At 29.3% G+C, this 23,657-nt stretch overlaps 2 protein-coding genes and 1 long non-coding RNA gene across 3 annotated transcripts; 2 read left to right on the forward strand and 1 right to left on the reverse strand.

The window, feature by feature from the left end:
* The first annotated feature begins 31 nt into the window (after positions 1-31).
* On the forward strand, positions 32-2,417 carry LOC107496618 (uncharacterized). Its single transcript, XM_016117918.3, has 4 exons — positions 32-177; positions 467-624; positions 937-1,041; positions 1,605-2,417. Exons 1-4 carry the CDS (start codon positions 127-129, stop codon positions 2,059-2,061), a joined length of 771 nt encoding a protein of 256 aa, XP_015973404.1. The 5' UTR covers positions 32-126; the 3' UTR covers positions 2,062-2,417.
* A 1,852-nt stretch (positions 2,418-4,269) lies between these two features.
* Positions 4,270-5,551, reverse strand: LOC127740702 (uncharacterized). Its single transcript, XR_008001521.1, has 2 exons — positions 5,041-5,551; positions 4,270-4,963 (listed from the first exon to the last, which is right to left on the reverse strand). It is a non-coding gene; the product is annotated as an uncharacterized LOC127740702 (long non-coding RNA).
* A 2,553-nt stretch (positions 5,552-8,104) lies between these two features.
* On the forward strand, positions 8,105-10,026 carry LOC107496623 (uncharacterized). Its single transcript, XM_016117923.3, has 2 exons — positions 8,105-8,345; positions 8,564-10,026. Exon 2 carries the CDS (start codon positions 8,565-8,567, stop codon positions 9,915-9,917), a length of 1,353 nt encoding a protein of 450 aa, XP_015973409.1. The 5' UTR covers positions 8,105-8,345; position 8,564; the 3' UTR covers positions 9,918-10,026.
* Positions 10,027-23,657: the final 13,631 nt, after the last annotated feature.

The following is a 23,657-nucleotide window of genomic DNA, read 5'->3' on the forward strand; positions in this document are numbered from 1 at the left end:
TTCTTTCGCATCTTTGAATCTTTTGTTTCTTTTCTTTTCTAAGCAAAAAACCTTCATAACCTTCAGCTTCTGCTCATTTTTCCCCCAATTCGGATCTCTCTCTTCTCTCTCTCTCAATCGCTCACTATGTCTGCTCTTCTCACCAACGATCTTAACGAACTTTCCCTCAAGCCCCAGGTATTGTTCTTTTTTCTTTTCTTTTCTTGTTCTTATTATTGTCAATTATTCAATTCAATTCAATTCCCAAAAGTTAGGTTTTAGGCCATGTTCAGATTTTTCTTGAATTAATTTTGAATTCGGGATTTCTTTTGGTTCTTGATGTTTAATGGCGTTGTGTTTTAGCTAAATTGATTGTGGATTTGTGTGGTTTTTTCCCCAATCATTACGGTGTTGAATTGAATGGAATGGAATGGAATAGAATGTTCCTGTTGGTGATGTTGCTGGGTTTGTGTTGTTGTTGATTCAGATTCAGAGTGAAACAGGAAGTGAATGTGAAGAGGAGATTCGTGGGGTGGAAGGAGGTGGCGGGAACCATGTTCATCGTGAAGGTCTGTGCGCCATTTGCTTGGACAAGATTCTGCTTCAGGATACTGCTCTTGTAAAAGGTTGCGAGCATGCATACTGGTTTGTCTATGCTATTTCTCCCTCTTTTGATGCAGTTTATTATATTTTTATGTCCATTTCACTTGAACTATGGTTTTTGCTTGCTGTTGTTTGGTTTGTATGACTATTTGGACCTTATGAGTTATGACTGAAGGGAATTCACATTTTTCCTTCCCCTTCAAAAAATGATTAAAAGTGATTGACATGTAAATGGACTAAACACAAATATGATTTATGATTGGGTAATATGGCTTTGTTCGAGTGGGATAAGATTTTGTTGTTGTCTTGTACTTTTTTTAATTCACGGGCTTGATTATGTTTTGTACTTTGTAGCGTGACGTGCATCCTTCGCTGGGCTACTTACAGAGAGAGAGTTACCTGCCCTCAGTGTAAACATCCATTCGACTTCCTCTTTGTCCATCGCTCGCTTGATGGCAGGTATTTCTGCGGGGCTTTGTTTCTTTCTACCTTTTTCAACATTTGAAGTGAAATAATTGTACTATTATATTTGTTTGATTGTACATCTTATCATTAGGTGTAGTCTCAGTTGTCTAGTAGAAAAATGTAGAAGATAGTCTTAGCTGACGATTATGGTACATATGACACTTCTAATATAGAATGTGAAAAAGATGGATTAGATATCTCTGATGTTATTTTGGAGATAAATGAGCTATTGATGCATAGTTGTTGAAGATGGAAATTCTTTTTTCTGTTTTGAGATTTCACTTCCTCAGTTTTCAGGTTACTTGATTGCTGAGTCAATGCGCAGTGAAAGCTAGAAATACAATGATGTTCTTGATCTTCAGCAATCGGCTCTCTTATTGAAAATGAATTGTACAAAATTGTCTATCAATGCTGTCTTGCAGTTTCCTTTTTCCCATTGCTTTCACACATACTAATTGAATGTGATCACTGAAGTTATGTTTATTTATGTGCTCTATCTTTTGAGGATGAAAGCCAATATTGTTTTCTACTACTAATTTTTTTGTCCCTTTTAACAGCATCCAGGACTACATGTTCGAGGAGAGTGTTTGCCTACTACTTAGGGCTGCATGGTTTCAACCTCTGAAGGTCGAAAATCACGTGGAGCATGAAGATGCCTACGATCCTATTGAAGATTTTTATCAATATCAATATGATTATGAGTATGATGACGAGGATGATGATGATCTAGATGAAGTTTACTATGGTAGCTCATCAAGTCTTCGCATTGGTAACCGGAGATGGGGAGACAATGGTTATGTCAGATCTGGGCGGCTCGAAGCAAGGCCAGTCCCGCGATCAAACTTCCAGGATCCAGGAGGCGCAAGTTCATCATCTCGCCAGCCAAAAAAGAAAGAGGCAGCTGAAAAAGTCGCAACAGGTAGACGGGCTAAAAGGGCATTGAAGCGGGAGGCTGCTGATAAGGCAGCAGCGGCAAAGCATCAGCAGCATCTAGTGAGGTTGGGCAGGAAGTAGTGCAATACTTATGCTGAAGTCATACCAAATCAAGCCGGGCCTTGAGCACTCCCCTTTGCTTAAGAAAAAAAAAAAAGTATTTTTTACTTAATTTTTTTTTTCAATCTTGTACAGTGTTTATTCATTGAACCTAGTGTACTATAATATGGGGGATAAAAATGATAGACAATAATGTGGCTTGGTATGTTGTTAGTAGTTCCGTGGGTTTAGGTGGAGATGGAACTCCTCATACACTCTCTTAGGATTGAACAATTTAGGTTTATAATCAATTGACTTACCCTAAATGCAGATTTTAAAAGTTGTACATAATTCTTTGTCATGATTCATGACTCTATATAGGGTTATTCATTTTAAAAGTTACAGATTTGGTATTAATAGAAATTTCAAAATCTCAAATGGCTGACTTACAGATAGAATAGAAAGTTGTGCTGAAGCTTCCAAAGGAATTGCATGCTTAGCTGGTGAGTGGTCTCCCATCATTATCACTGTGTACAGAGATATTTGACCTACTAATTGTGATATAAAATCATGGAGAAATTATTTGACTTATGGGCCGTATATGCTATCTTGTAACAATATCAAACTATAACAATATCTTGTTAGTGTCGTGATATGCTTTCATTTACTATGTACATTCACTAGAAAACTAGCTTAGAAAAAACCTATGGCAAGAATCTAGAAAAGAAAAAAATCCATTTCAACCAATATGTCCTTAGGCATGACCATACATAACATAGAAATCACACTCGAAAAAAGATTAACAATTAGCTAGAATAGCAGAAATTGCAGCGAAATTATTTGCAAAAGATGGAAAATCTCTTTCACTTGAATTTTTGGTGATATATGGTTTTTCTACAAAAAGCTATGTAAACTAAGTCGGTGCCTAAATTCAGTAAATTGGCTTGAATCTAATCTTAAGTGATAAGCATACACACAAGAGATAATTACTTTCACACAAGCAACTTTTTGTGTGAAATCTTCATAGGTTTATTTTATAATAATTTCCCTTCATGATTCTCTTTACTTTTCATTTCTCCCTTATTTTTTCAATTTTTTTATTATGTATTTGCTATAAAATGACCTATCTTCTCATTAAAAAGAAAAAAAAAACTTTTGATGCTTTAATCTATAACTTTTTTGGACTAATTCCTTAAATTTCAATATGAGTCAAATTATTGTTATTGGCACATTTTTCTTTCACAACCATAAACCTTTTCATTGGGAAAATTAATTTGTGTGATTATAAGAAAAAGTTGATATGTAGCATTGGATTCAAGTCCACAAGAAGTGGCTTCCATTCAACATGAGAAGAGAAATCATAACCTTTGACCACTAATTCTTCCTATATCTTTCTTTACTCTTAGTAGTAGCCTATGATAAAACATCATTCACAAACATGCATAACAGAATAAAATGGAACAAGAAAAGAAGAGAAAAAATAAGGAAAACTTGGGATACATCATTGTCAAATGACTCATCAAACAGCACATGCATGCAATGCAAGATATTGATAAGACATTAAAAACTTCATTTCTCTTATACTCCATAGTGTGTGTGATTTATTGTGATTTCCCTTAATTCCCATTTCAAAGTGGAACACAACTGTTATCATCTTATTCCTTCCTCAGTTTGTGGTTAGTTTATTAAAGCTACATGTAACCTAACAATAATGTATATCCTCCCTTTTTGACTTTTTGGTCCTCAATAGGTTGCAATCACCTTGTAACGTGGCCGATTTTCCATCTTTTGCAAATAATTTCGCTGCAATTTCTGCTATTCTAGCTAATTGTTAACCTTTTTTCGAGTGTGATTTCTATGTTATGTATGGTCGTGCCTAAGGACATACCGGTTGAAATAGATTCTTTTTTTTCTGGATTCTTGCCATAGGAACTTTTTCTAAGCTAGTTTTCTAGTGAACGTACACAGTAAATGAAAACATATCACCTACAACACTAATAAGATATTGTTATAGTTTGATATTGTTACAAGATAGCATATGCGGCCCATAAGTCAAATAATTTCTGGATGATTTTACATCACAATTGGTAGGTCAAATATCTCTGTACACAGTGATAATGATGGGAGACCACTCACCAGCTAAGCATGCAATTCCTTTGGAAGCTTCAGCACAACTTTCTATCTGTAAGTCCAAATATCATTTTCAGCCATTTGAGATTTTGAAATTTCTATTAATACCAAATCTGTAACTTTGAAAGCAGAACACATAATGAATAACCCTTAATAGAGTCATGAATCATGACAAAGAATCATGTACAACTTTTAAAAATTTAGAGTAAGTCAATTGATTACAAACCTAAATTGTTCAATCCTAACAGAGTGTATGAAGAGTTCCATCTCCACCTAAATCCATGGAACTACTAACAACATACCAAAGCCACATTATTGTCTATCATTTTTACCCCCCATATTATAGTACACTAGTTCAATAAATAAACACCGTACAAGATTGAAAAAAAAAAGTAAAAAATACCCTTTTTTTTAAGGAAAGGAGAGTACTCAAGGCCTGGCTTGAGTTGGTATGACTTCAGCATAAGTATTGCATTACTTCCTGCCCAACCTCCCCTAGATGCTGCTGATGCTTTGCTGCTGCAGCCTTATCAGCAGCCTCCCGCTTCAATGCCCTCTTTGCCCGTCTACCTGTTGCGACTTTTTCAGCTGCCTCTTTCTTTTTTGGCTGGCGAGATGATGAACTTGCACCTCCTGGATCCTGGAAGTTTCATCATCCTCGTCATCATACTCATAATCATATTGATAATGATAAAAATCTTCAATAGGATCTTAGGCATCTTCATGCTCCACGTGATTTTCGACCTTCAGAGGTTGAAACCATGCAGCCCTAAGTAGTAGGCAAACACTCTCCTCGAACATGCAGTCCTGGATGCTGTTAAAGGGGGGAAAAAGAAATTAGTAGTAGAAAAACAATATTGGCTTTCATCCTCAGGTAGAGCACGCACATACATAAACATAACTTCAATTAGTATCTGTGAAAGCAATGGGAAAAAGGAAACTGCAAGACAGCATTGATAGACAATTTTGTACAATTCATTTTCAATAAGATAGCCGATTGCTGAAGATCAAGAACATCAATGTATTTCTAGCTTCAGCAATCAAGCAACCTGAAAACTGAGGAAGTGAATTCTCAAACAGAAAAAAGAATTTCCATCTTCAACAACTATGCATCTCCAAAATAACATCAGAGATATCTAATCCATTTTTTTCACATTCTATATTAGAAGTGTCATATGTACCATAATATTTTCTACATTTTTCTACTAGACAACTGAGACTGCACCTAATGATAAGAAGTCCAAGCAAACAAATATAATAGTACAATTATTTCACTTCAAATGTTGAAAAAGGTAGGAAGTGTTGGGTTTTTGGGCTCCCTTCCTATGTGGAGAAAAAGTCCAAATACTAGTATCCAAACCATGAATAGTTGAAGTGGCTGAGGTGAGTTAGAGTTGAGTGAGAGAGAGGTCATTTGCAAGAGAACACCAAACACTAGAGAGAAAAGAAGAGAGAAAGTTATTTTCGCACATACACAAAGCTGTCTCTGTAAATTGGTCACTACAGATTCGTTAACCGTTAGATCGAGCTCAAATTTGGACAGTGTGTTCTACACATCTGGTTCTTTGATTTCACTGTTCGGATCTTCAATTCGACATCTGTAGCCGGAGATATTGGCCATGCACAGCAGCTCTGTTTTTGTGGTATTTTCATCTTCTTGTTCTTGTTTTGTAAGTTTTGAAGCTTGGGTTGTTTGGCTTGTTGTATACACGTTTTGTGCAGTAATTTGTGACTCTTTTGTACCCTATTTTTCATCATAGTGAAGCTATTTCCTGGTCTTAGTGACTCGTGGTTTTTACTTCTCTTATTGAGGAGGTTTTCCACGTTAAAAATCTTGGTGTGTTAGCTTGTTTTTAATTTCTGCTTTATGTGATTTTTCGGCTGCTATTACGTATTATTGTGTTGGTGTTAATACTTGTTGAGAGTGGATTGTTAGTCCTCTAATTCTTGTAAGTAGGGAATTGTGTGTTTTATTCCTATAAAAAAGAAACAAAGAGGAAGTCGAATGGATGTTTAAGGAATTAGTCCAAAAAAGTTATAGATTAAAGCATCAAAAGTTTTTTTTTTCTTTTTAATGAGAAGATAGGTCATTTTATAGCAAATACATAATAAAAAAATTGAAAAAATAAGGGAGAAATGAAAAGTAAAAAGAATCATGAAGGGAAATAATTACAAAACAAACTTATGAAGATTTTACACAAAAAGTTGCTTGTGTGAAAGTAATTATCTCTTAGTGTGTATGCTTATCAGTTAAGATTAGATTCAAGCCAATTTACTGAATTTAGGCACCGACTTAGTTCACATAGCTTTATGTAGAAAAACCATATGTCACCAAATATTCAAGTGAAAGAGATTATTAAACCAAATGGGAAAGTTTGGAAAATTTGCATTTAAAAAAGTGGATTCATATGCTGAAAATTGCTTTTGGAAATTGTGTTTTTTATATATAAACTAATCATATATCATATATTAATTAATAAAAAATGTGGGTGGATATAACATATAATAAAGGGGGTTGAATTTAGTTCTTCTCTTGATGTCATATAATAGGACTCAGGACTACTCTATAGTGTTAGGTTTGCCTAACATGTTTAAGAAAACATTAAAATGTTTAGAAATATAAAACCAAAGCAATATCTCCATGTTTTGACAAATAAATGCCGAGAAGAGATTGCACTTTTTGTGTTACAAATAAAAATAGAGTAATACTAGACAATCATTTTTTTTTCATTTAACATTAGCTAAATTTTTTAAAATTATTTTATTTATATTAAATTATAGATTCTAAATAAAAAATTTTAATTCTAAATCCTAATTATAAACCTAAACACTAATGTTAGCTAATAATGTTATAATGACTAACTAAAAATTAATTCCACATAAAAATATGATTGTAAAAATATTGACTTAGTTATTTATTATTTAAAAAAATTTTAAATACATACATATATGTGTTTGTTTTTGAGAATAGTAGGACAAAACACTGAAAATAAGATACAAGGGACAAAGACACAAAATTTTGTATTCTTGTATTCTGTTTGGTAATAAACTAGAACAAATTATAAAAATCTAATTTATTCTCATTTTTTTCATTCAAAAATATTTGAGAAGAAAAATATAATATTTATGAAAAATTAACAAGAATAATAAAAAAAGTAAAAAATAAAATGTGTTTCTTGTTAGTATTTCTGTATTCTTTCTGTTAGGATGGACACAAAATACACATAGTCTCTATTCATGTCTCATCTATCAAACACGATTTTATGTCTCTGTGTCTATGTCCCAGTGTCCCATTCTTATAAACAAACGCAGCCTAAATAATAATAATATATAAAACTCTTTTTATAGTTTTGAGTGAATAGAAATTAAAAGAATTAAAAGAAAAAATTGATTAATGAATATAAAAAAGAGCAAAACAAAAGGAAAATGATTATCCATACTCCTAATAGGTAGAGAGAAAGCTTGATGTTTGTGTTAAAACTTAAAAGCTTTCATTTGAAAGAGTGGGGGATGAGTGATAATGAAGATGGTGGCTAGTGGGACCTTCCCAGTATGAGTAACTATCAGTGGAGCAACTTAAGCACTCCACAAATGGAAGCTGCATTGTCAAGCAAAGCAACAACACCCTCTATTCCCCCCACTCAACACCAAAACCAAAAATTAAATAAAATAAAAACAATTTTTATATACCAATTTTTGTGTCAACACTCATTTTAGATTTTTTTAATTTAAATTTAACTCCTATTTCAATATTTTAATTTTTAGTTTCTATCTTTAAATTTTATAATTTCATCTGATATCTATAGACATTTCAACTTTACGTATAGATATCACTATTCAAAATTAAAAAAAGGACAAAAACATTACATCATCTTTTTCCTCTATTCATATTCATGCCTCACTAACAATCATCCTTCATATATATATATATAATTTTTTTCTAATATAATTTCTTCCTTCCACCTACTACCACACATAAAGGCCTTAAAACTCCACAACTTTTCTCCATTTTCACCTAAAGAAAAGGAAAAAAGGCCATTTCCATTGAACATTAACTTTCTCCTTCACTCTATATTCATGCTTCTGCCTCAATTCATGGATTGATCTCATAAATACTCTTCAACCAACAAGATCCTACATATATACATATAATAGAATAAGGTTAACTAAACCTCTATCACCATTCATTCCATTAGGTAAGGAAAAAAAAAAAAATCTCTTCATGTTCTTTTCATGCTTGCTGCATAATTCTTTGTTTTCTTTGCTTTGATCATCTCTTCATCCAAAAGGGTATTAGAAATTAGACAACTTTTTTTTTTTTGTGTTAATCAGTGATGATTGATGAACTAAATATACATAACTCTGTTTCTGTTCTGTTTTTCTTCTAACTGTGAATACCTTTATGGTTGATTAGAATGGATTCATTCAATGAAGGTCATCAAAGTAGCAGCTTCAGGTACAATCCGAATTTGAACATGGCGAATCATGCGGCCGACGATGATAACGAAGAAGAAGATGAGGCTGGTGAGTTCTCTGGGGTTTTAGAGATCTTTGTTCACCATGCAAGAAACATTCACAACATATGCATCTATGATAACCAAGATGTGTATGCAAAATTCTCTTTCACATACAACCCTGATGAGACTTTATCCACAAGAATCATCAATGGAGGTGGAAAGAATCCAACATTCAATGAGAATCTAAGGATGAAGATCTCCAATGTTGATGATGCAGTTCTAAAGTGTGAGATTTGGATGTTTAGTAGAGCAAGGAATCACTTGGAGGATCAGCTTCTTGGATTCTCTTTGGTTCCAATTTCTCAAGTTCTTATTGGAAAAGGAAAAGGAAAAGTGACTCAAGATTATAGCCTCTCTTCCACTGATCTTTTCCATTCACCAGCTGGAACAGTTCAATTGACACTCTCCTTAGACACAAACAATTCTAATTTTGATTTGATATCATCCGAATCTGCGAAAACCTCTTCAATTTCTTCAGAAGTGGTGTTGCTTGACAGAAAAGTAACAGAGGTTATGGTTGATCCGGTTGAGTATTCGAGGATTGTGTTTCCTGATATTGGCGTGGCGAAGGAGAATCAAGAAATGGCAACTGATTACTTCAATTCTTGCTCTTCTAGAGGGCTGCTACTGCCATTCCTTCGCCTCGGCGCAACCAATGACTGTGAAATGAATCCTGTTTCTCCAAATGAGAGTATTCATCAGAACTCAGGTTTCTTAAGCTCCACAACTACAAGCCTAAGTGATGATAGAGATAGAAACTCGTCTGCAGATTCGATTCAGAAAAAGAATAATTCTTGCAATGTTTCAATCAGTGTTATAGAAGGCAGTGTTAGTAACTCTCCAGATACGCCAACTTCCAAGAAAGAAGGCGAATCCATAGACGAAAAAGAAAGCGAAAAGAGTGATGATAGTGAGAAGAAAGTTGGGAAATTTGGTCAAGTTTTTTCAGCTCCATTAGGGAACATGAACATGAATATGAATTTGGAAGCTGAACAATCTGCAATGCAGAAACAAATAGTGGATATGTATATGAGAAGCATGCAACAATTCACAGAATCCTTAGCAAGAATGAAGCTACCTATGGAAATTGACAAATCTGAAAGAAAAGATCAAGATTGTGGTGATGTGATTCAGAATCATGAAAGCAGCAATAACAACAACATCATATCAGAAATTGATGATGTTAGTAATAATAGTACGAAGAAAAAAGATGGATCAAGAGTGTTTTATGGTAGCAGGGCATTCTTCTAAAACCATTATTCATTACTCAGAAATTAGTACTAATGTTGTTACTCTTATTCTTATTATCATAACATAAAGTACTCTTGATATTTGTTTATGACATATTTTTAGTTCATAATGTTGTGTCTTTTATGGATTGATTAAATGTTTGTTTGTTTGTATTTACTAAACACTTTTCCATGATTATGTTTTTTGTTACCTTGATGCAATCATAAGCTATGTCTGAATATCAATTCATCACTACTATGCCATTCAAATTCTCACCATTATTGTGAACTCTGATGAGGATCAGATTAGGTTAGATAATATTATTACATATTGCATTCTTTGATTTGTTATGTTTAGTTAGTGACTTAGTGTTACAAAAATTCAATTTTAAGAGACAGTAGTATGTATATATTATATCTTATATTGCTTAACTTTAAGTGAAATCAATATAGTTTGTGCTAAAATATTTGTTCACAATTAAATTAGGTATTTTATTGCAGAGGATTTTAAGAGATGAAAATATACTTTAGATATTAGTTTTAGGATACTGTTTTTTAATGTGTGAAAATGTGAAATAATCATGTATAAATAACTGAGGATTTTAGTTAGGTAAACGGAGAAAATGAAATTGTCTAAAAAATATGAGAAAAAACTGTGTATATGATTATGAATTTTAGTTCATATAAGTAGTGAATTTCAGGATTCTAAATTCATGCCATGTATATATGTAGAAGACCTTATATTGGTAATCCACTCACAACAAAAGCAAAAACTTCCCTTGCTTTTTCAAAATTTTAAGGTCTTTACTTTCATGAAAAAAAAAAGGTGAGTTTTTTTATTTACTCTATATATTATGTACTTTTTGAATCTGTAGGTGAGTCACCACCAAATTTAAAAAAGGTTATATTTGATGGCATTAGGATGGGGTTTGATTCCTTTTGGGGTGGCTTCCATTTCTTGTCCCATCAAACCAATATGTAATATCTTATATATCTTTTGCGAAAATGTTTCTTGAATATTTGTCATTATATACAATATATAAACCAAGGACACTTGGTTGAGTTATGTGTTTTAATATTGTTCGGTTGCTCGTTAGAAAGGTGAATCGGATGGTTGGCGGGTTGAGAACAATGGGTTGATCGAGTGTATTTCTGGATTTGGGTGCAAATTTTATGGAAAAGCATTGTTTCTAGTGTCGGTGGGTTAAATGCTAAAGTGAGCGTCTATATAATGAGACGGCTAATTAGGATAAGAATAATGTATTTTTAGAGAAGAATACGTCCCTCTCTATTTATACCTTGTATTTCGGGTGGGTCCTTTGCTCTGGACCTATCCGTCTGGAAGCTTCTATCAGCTATCCAAGTCTCCATCAAGGTGTGAGGCGACATGCGGGTCGACGACCCGTCAGGTCGGCAGTCCGTATAATCGACTCCCGGCTCTTGTTGGACTGGGCTGGAACACATATTGAACATATTTTAAATACGACATCCATCTAATATATTTAGACATATTTAAATACTTTCACGTATTAGCGCGTTTAATTTTATTCTTAATTTATATTTTAGAGATGAATATACAAATAATATATATTATTTGTTAAAACTAAAAATTATCTTAGATACTTTATATAGTCAAATAAAACATTAAAAACACTTTAAAAATTATTTTGTACTTTAATATCAATAAAATATCTAAGATTTGATTACGAATTATCTAAAAAAATATTTTATATTATATAATGTGTATGTCATGTGTCTTACAAAAACTTGAAATTAGTTTGTTTGCGTGTTCTAGCTGTGTTATGTTCATGCTTCATAAATACCAACACTTATTTTATTACTTTTAGAATTTAGAGTGACTTTATTTCTAACACTTAAACTCCTCTTTTTATCTTTTAGGTGTCTAATTATCACTCATTTTTAAATATTATTCAAATAACATCAATTTATTTATTTATTTTAATATCCTCTGAAAACAAAGATAAGAAGTTTTGTGTCATGATCAAAGGCTGAGAAATAAGAGCCAAAATTTGTTATCGTGGGGGAAGATATGCACCAATTTTGTCAACCCAAAATGGAGCACCTTCTGAACAAAAAAAATGCTCTTAATCATAGAGGGACAAAGATATCTAACACAAGCAATCCAAAATCCACATCCATATTGCTGTTAATTGAATTTCTAACAATTATTCATGATTTTTTTTTTCTTTTGAGATTGCTAGTTGATAGGTTTTTCTAAATATATTCTTTTAGAAAATTAATAAATCAAATTATTTTTAATTATTTTTAGGAATATATTCAATTGATGAATTACTTTAAAAAATCCCTCTAATTTGATGTGGCCTATCACTTATGCAGTTTGTTAATGTTAGCTATAAAGTTGCTTTATTGACCAAAAAAAAATGTTACTTTAATAGTTTAATTTATATTGTTACATTACAATGTAGTGAACCCATCAGTGATTATATTAAGGGGGAGATTATTTCTGATTTTCCATTTTTTTAGGTGCTTCAGATAACTTGTTAGATTTTATTAATTACCACTTACTACTTCTGCTTTGAGGCGGATAATTGGGATTACAAAGTGAAAAAACGAATTGTTATGAGCATATAAACATAACAAAAGAAGGTAGATTTAGGCTTACGAGGGAGAATATAAATTGAATTATTGTTTAATTTTTATATACTAATAATATAAAATATTTTATATAATTATTTAATTATATTTATTTTTTAAATGATCTTTTAGATTGTCAATATAAAAAATAATTATTTTTGTTTATATGATATTAGGCTAATTTTTTTATATTAAAAAAATTGGTGTGTATGTCTTTAATATGGAGGTTTTTTTTTAATTATTACCAAACAAATTGTTAAAGAGAGAAGAGGAAAATAAAATTTGGATCCAATTTGAATGAGGTACACAAATCTAAGAATTAAATTTGTGCATTATAAAAATTTTAAAAATTCAAATACACAAATTTGATGTCAGATTTGTGTTTTCAATAACAAACAGTAACACTACATGATTAGTAAATATTATTATTTTTTATCATTAATAATTTGTATTCATATTTTTTATCAGTAACACTACATGACTAGTAAATATTATTCATATTTATCATTAATAAACTCCCTTTCTAAATTCTCTCATCTACCTCTCTCAATTTTTCTATTTCTCTATACTATTTTTATTCTATATATAATTTATATTTTATATTAGTACATAATTTGACAAATCAAAATATGCCATCTGATATTTTTTACAATTAAAATAAAAATATTTCTTCTAAAATTAACAAACTCTCACTCTCATTCTCATTGTTCATCTTTATCTTTTTCTTTCTTTTTTCTCATTCTCTATTTTTTCTATCTTTCTCTTTTACAGTAAACAAAATTAACAAAATAATATAATTTAAATAAAAAATATTATTATTATGTTATTATATACATAATTTTTTAGTTTTTTATTTAGTTTTAAATTTTCACCGCTTATCTTTTTAATCTATATTTTTATTTCTCTTTTTTCAAATATTTATTATATATAATTTGGAGAGAATACTAATGTTATAATTAAAAGTTAGAATCAAGATTTAATTATTTTCAAAAAATTAATTTTGAGTTAATTTTATAACTATCAGTATAATTTTTTATACTAATATCTAATTATATTTTTATATACATAGAGAAAAATATTATTTTTAAATAGTAAATATAAAAGTTAATTATTTTTATTTGTGCAACAGACTTAAGTTAACACCTAATTAAATGTAAAAGTATACACGCTAAATTATTTTAAATTTTAGATAACGAATATTAAAATTAATTATTAATAAAAAATTAGACTTTTTCATATAAAAATAATAACTAAAAATCTTATTATTTGATTTTTTATTTATAAATATCTTGGTCTTTTTAGTTATAGACTTTTGTTAACCTAGGGCATTTTTTTTGTAAAAGTAGTTTGATTTTATAAATCTTTTGTTCGATGCATAATCTATACTGTTAAAACAAAGTGGATCGTAATTCTAAAAAATTTATATTCCTGTAATGTTATTACGGATAAAAATACTAGTTACTGTCTAATTTAATAACAAAATGTGTCACATGACACTCTTATTAAACTTAAGAGAAAATATTTTTTTTCAAAATTAATAAACCCCTTTCCTAAATTCTCTTATCTACCTCTCTCCTTTTTTTTATTTCTCTTTGTCCTTCTCATTCTATATATAATTTATTATATATTTATATATTATTATCTAATTTAATAACCAAACGTGTCATATGACATTCTCTTATTAAAATTAAGAAGAAATATTTTTCTCCAAAATTAATAAACCCCCTTCTTAAATTCTCTCATCTATCTCTCTCATTTTTTCTATTTCTCTCTACCCTTTCCACTCTATATATAACTTATATTTTATATTAGTAATTTAAGAAATCAAAATATGTGACTCGATATTTTTTATTATAATTAAAATAAAATTTTTTCTTTTAAAATTAACAAACTCCCTCTCTCAGTCTTCATCTTTATCTTTATCTCTCTTGTCTCTTATTCTCTATTTTTTCTATCTTTTTGTTCTACAAAAAATAAAATTAACAAAATAATATAATTCAAATAAAAAATATTATTATTATTATATACATAATTTTTTAGTTTTAAATTTTACTATTTATATTTCTAATCTATATTTTTATTTCTTTTCTTTTAAATATTTATTAAATATTCTTTGGAGAGAATATTAATGTTATGATTAAAAGTTAAAATTAAGATTTAATTGTTTAAAAAAAATAATTTTGAGTTAATTTTATAACTATCAATATAATTTTTTTATGGTAATATCTAATTATATTTTTATATATAGAGAGAGAAAAAAATATTATTTTTAAATAACAAGCATAAAAATTAATTATTTTTATTTATACAACAGAGTTAATACTTAATAAAAAACATACAAGTTAAATCGTATCAAATTTTAGATAACGAATATTAAAATTAATTATTAGTAATAAATTAAACTCTTTCACATGAAAATAATAACTAAAAATCTTATTATTTGATTTTTTATCTACGAAGATCCTGATCTTCTTAATCAATGGAGACTTTTATTCTTTATAATTTTTTGTAAAAGTAATTTAATTTTATAAATTTTTTATACCATAATCTATAATATTAAAATAAAATTGACATAATTTTAAAAGATTTATATTTCTATAATATAATTACAGATAAAAATACTAATTATTTACCTTTTAAATACATAGAGGAGCATACGTTGCGCTTGCCATTGACGAAAAGTCAAAATTGATGAAATAAGGATTCTCTCTTAAATGTTTAGTTCAATATCTATCATTAATATTGTAACAAAAGACAGATTCTTCTTAATTATATTTAAGAGTGCTGTGATTACGCATGGATGCATGCATTCAAAAACATAATATATTTTAGGAAATCAAATGTTAGTTTTCAACAAACATTTAATGACAATAAATGATAAATAGAACACATATATCTCTAGATGTGAAGAAGAAGCATTGGCTACCATTGGATTGCATCCAACGATCACAAATAACCTTATCAATAAAATAGTCAATATAGCCATTACTTTTTGAATATGTGTTTGTTCATTGTTTGTTGACCTTAAAAATAAAAAAAATAGAGAAAATGATACTTTTCTCTTTTATTAGAGGTTTAAATAATATTTTTTTTCTTTTTGTTTATAAAATATACCTATATTATCTTGTATTATAAGATTAAATTAAAATAACATACAATTTAATTAGCATATTTGACCAAAATATTTGTTAATAATTATTAAAATTATATATAGAAATTAGTGATAATGATCGGTTGATAATAATAATAATATAAAATATACATTCATTATTATAATTGTTTTATTTATTTTTAATATTTTATCACATAATATAAAATATTTAACTTGTTACAAAAATATGTAATTTAAACTTTTGTATATATTTTATGATTAACAATAAAATATTAAAAATAAATAAATTTAAATTAATAATCATGAAATATATAAAACATTTAAACTAAATATTTGTGTGATAAATTAAAATATTTTATATCAAGTCACCAAAAAAAATATTTTGTATCAAGTGATAATATATCAAAAATAAATGAAAATTATTTCAATAATAATAAATATATTTTATATTTTATATTATTATTATTAGTATTATTATTATTTGAATCAACTAAATAATTATCATTAATTTATATATAACTATAATGTTTGTCAGGAGATATTTTAGTCAAATGGACAATTTTTAATCTTACGAAAAAAATATACATTTAATAAATAGAAAAGAGAAAAGAATCAGCTAGATATTTCTCAAAAAATGAGTGTTATTTTTATAAAAAATTAATATAGAAAAAAATTAATTTCAACCACTTTTAGTATAAAAAATTTTACACAAAAATAATCAATTTTATTGTCAACAACTCAACATGATTAAAAGTAATTAATTTTTAATTCTTTACTTAAAATTTTTATTTGAATATATAAATTTAATTAAATAATTATGTAAAACCTTTTACATTGTTATTAGTGTATCAAAATTAAACTTACAAAACAAAATCTCATAAAATTTTATTAATACTAGCGTTGAGACCCATTAAATACCTATTGGATCACTTTTTTATATTTTAGGTATTAATATAATTTATTAAATTAAAATGTTAAAAGTATTATTAACTTATACTTTTTAGAAAAATAATAATGTCACTCACAGATGTTAAATTAAATTAGTTTTATAAGAGAGAGAGAGAGACCAAAAATAGGTGGAAAAAAAATAAAAAAAGTAGTTACCAAAATACAAACACCTTTAATTCTCTTTATAATAGATATATATTAGACACTGTTCTATATCTCACTAACTCACTATATAGAATTCGTATTAATATCATGAATATAATAATATATTGAAGAAAAAACCTGATAAGAAAATAATAAATAAAAACACAGTCGTTAACGTATTAATTTATTACTTAATTTGAAGTTTATATTAAATAATACTTATCAATTATTTATAGATATAGTTTTATTATTTTAAGAATTTAATTTTAACAGTGTATATGCATAAAACTATTTTATATGTGTATTTAATCACATAACGCCATATTAACAAAAATAATTACTTTTATATTGACCTCGTGAATGATAATCTAAAAAAACAATTATAATTATACAATTATATAAAAAAATTTATACTATCAATGTATTAAAATTAAACTCTTATTTTAAATAATATATACAATACTTTGTGTTCTTATTAGTAAAAGGTCTTTCTAAAATATAGCTCGTTACAAAAGGAGAGACGTTGTATTGTTCTCTCAACATATGAGGTATATAGCAGACTCCAAAATATAATAAAAATAAATATATTCTATGAAATAGTTAATTTAAGAAAAAAGTGTATTTTTTGTTATTGATATTCGTCAAAAATTTTAAAAATATTTTTAAGTTTTATTTTATTTTAGTTTTATTTCAAAAAATTTTAATTTGCATCAAATATATCTCTGATAGTTAAGTTTTAAAAAAAAAAATACAATAATGCATGACAATTATCTCTAGTTTATTTATTGCTGAATTAGTCTCAAGTTTTTTGAAAAATTAGCCGTCAAATATATATTTGATGTAAATAAAAAAAGTTTTGAACAAAATTAAAATAATAAAATAAAACTTAAGGATATTTTAAAAATTTTAGCAAATTTCAAAGACAAAAAATATACTTTATCCATATTTAAAAATATAATGTTAATATAAATAGTTAAACATATATTAATGTAATTGAAAATACTTAATTCATCTTAACTTTTTATTAATTAACTATTATAACTGACATTGAAATTTATTTATTATCTATTACTCATATATTTAGTAAGTATTCTATCTTATATAATGAAAGTATGTTAATCTTATTTATTATTAACATTTTACATTTAATTTATCATTTATATTTTCAATACTTTTTAATCATCTTTTTTAAATTTTATTTTAGATATTAAATTATTTTTATTTACTTGTTAAATGTATGTGTGTCAATGAAATCCTCCTCCATTTGTTACTATTTGTTTAATTATTTAATAACAATTTTAAATATACAAAAGTTAGTAATAATATTTTATCAGATTTTTTTAACATTGTTACTTACTTTTTAGATATTAGAAATCATTAATATTTAAGTTAGATTGGACTTTTATTTATACTAGACTAAATATTAAATAATTTTTTAAAAAATTAAATCGTACTTAATAACTTATTACTATTAATCTTTTTTTAAAAAATATTAGGGGAGAGGCCTCCACTCGCCCCCCGTACGTCTGTCCCTGCTTAAAGGGATTGTTCAATCCCCCACTCTCCTAAATTATTTTTTTTTGTAAAATAAAAAATCAATCTCGACAGGTAGAGAGAAAAGTCAGGCTTGTAGCCACTCTAATTGATAAATTGTTGATCCTTCTAATAGTGCGAATGGACTTGCGTTGGCATGAAATGATGATTTTGTTATTCAAATTTTCAGTTGTTATGAATTTTATATTGCTGCCTTGATAAAAGATGTCCCTCTCAACCTTAAATGGAATTTTGTAGGTGTTTATTTAAATTGTAATGAGAATATTCGGCTTCCCAATTTCAAGAAATCTCTTTGGTGCTCTCCCAACTTCAGGATAAATCGGTTATTGTTGTTGGTGATTTCAAGTCCATTATTGACCAAGGTGAGAAACTTGGTGATAATCTTAAATCTTATTCTTCTATTTTTGCCTTTAATTACTTTATTGGAGATAACTCATTGATTGATTTGGGAATAATGGATAAACCATTTACTTGGAGTAACAGACCTAGAAAAGGTGAACTAATTCAGAAAAGACTTGACAGAGTGTTTGTTGATAAATTTTGGTCCTAATTATACTCTCATCTACAGTCTTTAGACTATTAGAGATAGGTTCTGTGATGCTCCTCCTTTTGGACACTAACTACCAATCGGAGAGATAAAAAAAGAGATTAAAATTTCAATCCCGCTGATGTGGTGAAGAACAACTCTACTAATTCTAAAAAGAAAATTGTTCAAGTTTCTACCTTTTTAGAACAAAAACGGACATCAGACATCATGGGAGACACTGAATTACTTGAGCTTGAACAACGACTTCAAAAAGCATATTTGGACAAGAAACTTTATTGAAAAGACAAATATAGAATTAAATGGTTGAAGGAAGGAGATTAAAATACAAACTTCTTCTATCGAAAATTTAAATCTAGAACCAAAAGAAATAAGATATGGTATCTGCAGAGGGATAATAGGAATATGACAACAACCAATGCTAATATTGCTAAGGTAGATGAGGACTATTTTAAGAGTATTTTCATATCTTCTAATTAGATGAATCCTGTGCCTTTTTTCATAGACTTCGAACCTAAGGTTACGGCTAACATGAACCATAGGCTCAGAAAATCTATTTTTATGGAAGAGATAAAAAGAGCTACTTTTAGTATCCACCCTTAGAGTGCACCAGGAGAGGACGATATAACGGCTAAATTTTGAGAGAAGACGTGTTCCAAACTGTGAGGAATTTCTTTGTTAGAGGTAGGCTTTTGAAAAGTTTTAACCACATCAATATCTGTTTAGTGCCAAAGGTCCCAGATATGAGCGATATGACTCAAATAAGGCCCATCAGTTTATCCTCTGTTGTTTACAAAATCATTTTGAATATACTAGTCCACAGACTCCAAAAGTGTATGAACAAGGTAATTAGCCCTACACAAAATGCATTCTTGAAAGGTGAATTTATTTCTGATATCATTCTTATAGCACACGAATGTATGCAATACTTTAAACAAAAAAAGCTAAGCTTGAAATATGAAATGACACTCAAGGTTGATATGAGTAAAGCCTATGACAGAGTGGAGTGGCATTTTCTATGGTTTATTGTAGAGAAGTTGGACTTTGAATCGAGATTCATTGATTGGATTTGAGAATTATTGATAACTGTTTCTTACTCTATTGTTGTGGAAGGTCAACCCTATGGTTTTTTAAACCAAATAGAGATATCTGTCAAGGTGACCATCTATCCCCTTTTCTTTTCTTATTATACGTAGAAGGACTTTTATTCTTGCTACATGAAGCAATTTGAGGGATTCAGATAAGCAGAAGATGCCGAACTATAAATCCCTTGCTATTCGCTGATGATTCCATTCTATTCGGTAAAGCCTCGAAAAATAGTTGTGCCTTTATTTTATAATTATTGGAATCTTATGAGAGTTTCAGTGGGTAAAGAGTTAATCTTAATAAATCGGTCCTATTCTTTAGTAATAACACTTTAGAGCTGATTAGAATCTCCCTAATAGCCCAGCTGAATATTTCTCACATAAGTGTACAGGATGAATATTTGGATTTACCTTTCCTTGTCAACCGTTCGAAAAAAGCCACCTTCAACTCAATCAAAGATAAGGTTCTCTAAAGGACAAAAAGATGAAAAATGTGCTTGTTATCTAATGGAGGAAGACATGTATTACTCCGAGCCAGGGACGGATGCACTCTTCAGCCAGTGGAGGCAAGTGCCCCCAGTGAAATTTGAAAAAGTACTGAGTAGTTTTTAGTGTTATATCTTATTTGCCTCCACTACCTAATTAATTTTGACCCCACCCCCCAAATCCCTAACCCTTTCCTTTCTCCCCGTTTTCTAATTTTCTTTCCCTGCTCCAGCCTCCGCCCTCCAGAGCTACTGTCGCCAGTGCCACTACCCCGCATCTCCACCGGTGTTGCTGGCTTGCTGCCGCTAATGGTGTTGCGCCACTGCCCGTCGTTCAGCGTTTCTTTCACATGGCTCTGTGACTGTATATAAATCTCCTTGCATTGCCTTCTTCTAATGCATGGCTCAGCTTCTAAATCTGCCTTCTTCTTCCGCGGCACTGGCTGTGTACCTGTGTGGTTCTGCCGCTCTCGTCGGTATCTGGTTCTACCTTCTTCTTCAGCGTTTCACTGTCTCACTGGTTATCTGGTACACACTTTGGTTCTGCCTTCTTCTCCTGCGTTCCTCTTTTGCGTTCCTCTTCAGGGACTTCAGTTCTTCTGGTTCTGTCTTCTTCTTCTGCTATTCATCCCTCGGTCCCTGCTCTTCAGTCTTCAGCCTTTCGCCTTCGTCTTGCAATCCTGCTGCGCTGGGCTTGGGCACCGCACCGCTGATGTGTTCTGCCTCCTCCTTTCCTAAATTTAGCAGTTCAGCCCAGTGAAGCAATTGAATAAAGCAATACTAAAATTTTAAAATACTAAAAATCTGCCTCCTTGAACTCTTGTCTCTTGGTACATTCATTTATGATTCACTAAAAGCCTAAAATACTGAATGTTTGAATAACTGATCTGCTTGCTTCATTACTTTTTTGCTTCATTGTTTAATAATTGTTTTAGTTAGTTTGTTAATTTGGTTTTATTATTCTGATTGTTAATTATTTTTTTATATTGACTTGTTTTAAATTAGGAATTTAGGATATTATTATTGGTTGTCGTGAAAAATTAATTTGAATGAGATATGCTTGTCAATTTTGTATTTATAATTTTATACTGGACTTTTAAATTTGTGTAGAATAGTGAATTATTTGTATTAATTAATTAACTTAGCTTTATAATTTTATCCTATTAGTAATGAAGAAATATTTTAAAAGAATTTCATCATTGGAGATTGGATCCTAAAATAATTCATCGACCTCTTCTAATAAAAGGAGGTTTTTAGAACTCGAAGTAGAGAGTCTTGTATATATTTTGCCCCCCACTGACAAAATTTTCTGAATCTGTCAATGCTCTTTTGGGTAAACAGTGTTGAAAAATTGTGACTTAACCTAACTCTCTTCTTTCTAGAATACTTAAAGATAAATACTTCAGATTTAATTTTATCCTTATAGCAGAAGTAAGAACCTTACCTTATTGGGGTTGGCAAAGTATTCTTGAAAGGAGGCGAGTTGTAGAGAAAGGCATTAATTGAAAAGCAACTTTTGCTGATATCCAAATCTTCAGTGAACCATGGCTCCCTCCTCCTTACTCCTTCACTGTTCCACCATCTGCGGCACTACTATCAGATAGTTACCATCTGTTATGGGTGAAAGATGTGTTTTTGTCAAATAAACAGTGGAACCAAGTATTAATCTCAAATCTTTTTCCTCCAAAAATTACTCAGTGAATCCTCTCCATAACCCCAGAAGAAGGTGAAGACACAATTCAATGGGTAATGAATAGAGCAAAAACATATGATGTTATATCAGGGTATAAGATTACTTACCAATTTTACCATACCTCTATTGAATTTTGTCTGAACTTCATGCAATAGAGGCCAGTTTCGAGCCATTTATGGAAGTTGAAAATCCCTCACAAGATTTTGATCTTTACATGGAAAACCCTCAATGGTAAGCTTCCTATTCTGCTTTTCATCCACTAGCGGTTCCTATCCATTCCGACAACTTTTTCAATTCGCAAGTCAGCTCCAAAATCACTCATGCACTGTCTATTTTTCTATGGAGACGCTAATCTAGTGTAGAAGAAGAGTCTTTTGGCTTACCTCATTTCAAACCATATATGTTCCTTGTTCTTTGATTGGTAGAGGAATTCAGTGTTACAAACTGAACCTCAAGGAACAAGTCCTCAAAGAGTTCGACTAGTTTTGATTATAGTTTGGAATATTTGGAAGGAGAGGTGTCGGTGAGTCTTCAAGTATGTCTAAGAGTCTCTGAAAAAAATTCTAGCAATATCGCTTAAGTTGAACTAGGAGTTTATCTATTTTGCCTTATGTATAGTACCGTAAGATTTTTTCCTTATCTATTTTTCTATGTTATTTTCTTTTTACAATTTTATCTGTTTGTGAATATTTGAAAATTCTCTTTTTCTATTTTTCTTATCCTAATTTTTTGACATTATATTTATTTTTTTATTGAATAAAATATCACTATTATCTTTAAAAAAATTCATAATTATATATTTATTACATCTAATATTATATACTTATTCTAATAATAATTAATAAATACAAACAAAAAACAAAAAGACAAGTTATGACTATCTTTAGCGTTCTAAATTTTGGCCTCAAACATTTTTAAAAATATTCACTTACAAAACGAGTAAAGTATAATTTTTTTATTAATAATATAAATAATAAAAAATTATAAATTCAACAATGACGATGTCATTTTCTCATTTTACCGAGCAATCTCATATTTTATTTTCATCCTTTGAACAACGTTAAACATCAGAAATAATAAAATATTCATTTACGAAACGAGTAAAGCGCAAATAAGATTAAAATTTCTTTATAATTTATACATAAAAACAAAGTAAATAAATATTTTTAAAATAGTAATAAATTAATCATTTCCGCCATTAATGCTCTTAGAAAGAAAGGAAAATAAAATAAACTTTATTAGGTAAATAATGGCTTTTGTGAACAATGTAAACAATAGACTTTAAAATTGGCCCAGTAAAGTAAAAATACACTACACCCAAAATTACTCACCTAAAATCTTAATATTAGGATAACCATCTGCACACCTAGTGAATTGAACATCCGTTATATTGATTATTCACATTGATTAGTATTTTCATTGTCTACCTATATTTTTTCAAATAAAATACACAAAAAACTCTAATAAATAAACCCTACATATTTCAAATCTTTGACAACAACCACTATAAATACACCCCAAAAGAATGAACAACTCGCATCAAATTTGCAATTCCTTGCTTCTTCTTATCTCCCTCCACCA

This window comes from Arachis duranensis, chromosome 7 (genome assembly GCF_000817695.3).
Source record: "Arachis duranensis cultivar V14167 chromosome 7, aradu.V14167.gnm2.J7QH, whole genome shotgun sequence".
Classification (NCBI taxonomy): domain Eukaryota; kingdom Viridiplantae; phylum Streptophyta; class Magnoliopsida; order Fabales; family Fabaceae; genus Arachis; species Arachis duranensis.

Excerpts from the sequence above, each read along its gene's own strand:
- LOC107496618 (XM_016117918.3), top strand. The coding sequence starts at position 127 with ATGTCTGCTCTTCTCACCAACGATCTTAACGAACTTTCCCTCAAGCCC. Across the intron at positions 625-936 it reads GGTTGCGAGCATGCATACTG|CGTGACGTGCATCCTTCGCT; the intron begins GTTTGTCTATGC and ends TGTACTTTGTAG. Across the intron at positions 1,042-1,604 it reads CATCGCTCGCTTGATGGCAG|CATCCAGGACTACATGTTCG; the intron begins GTATTTCTGCGG and ends CCCTTTTAACAG.
- LOC107496623 (XM_016117923.3), top strand. The coding sequence starts at position 8,565 with ATGGATTCATTCAATGAAGGTCATCAAAGTAGCAGCTTCAGGTACAAT.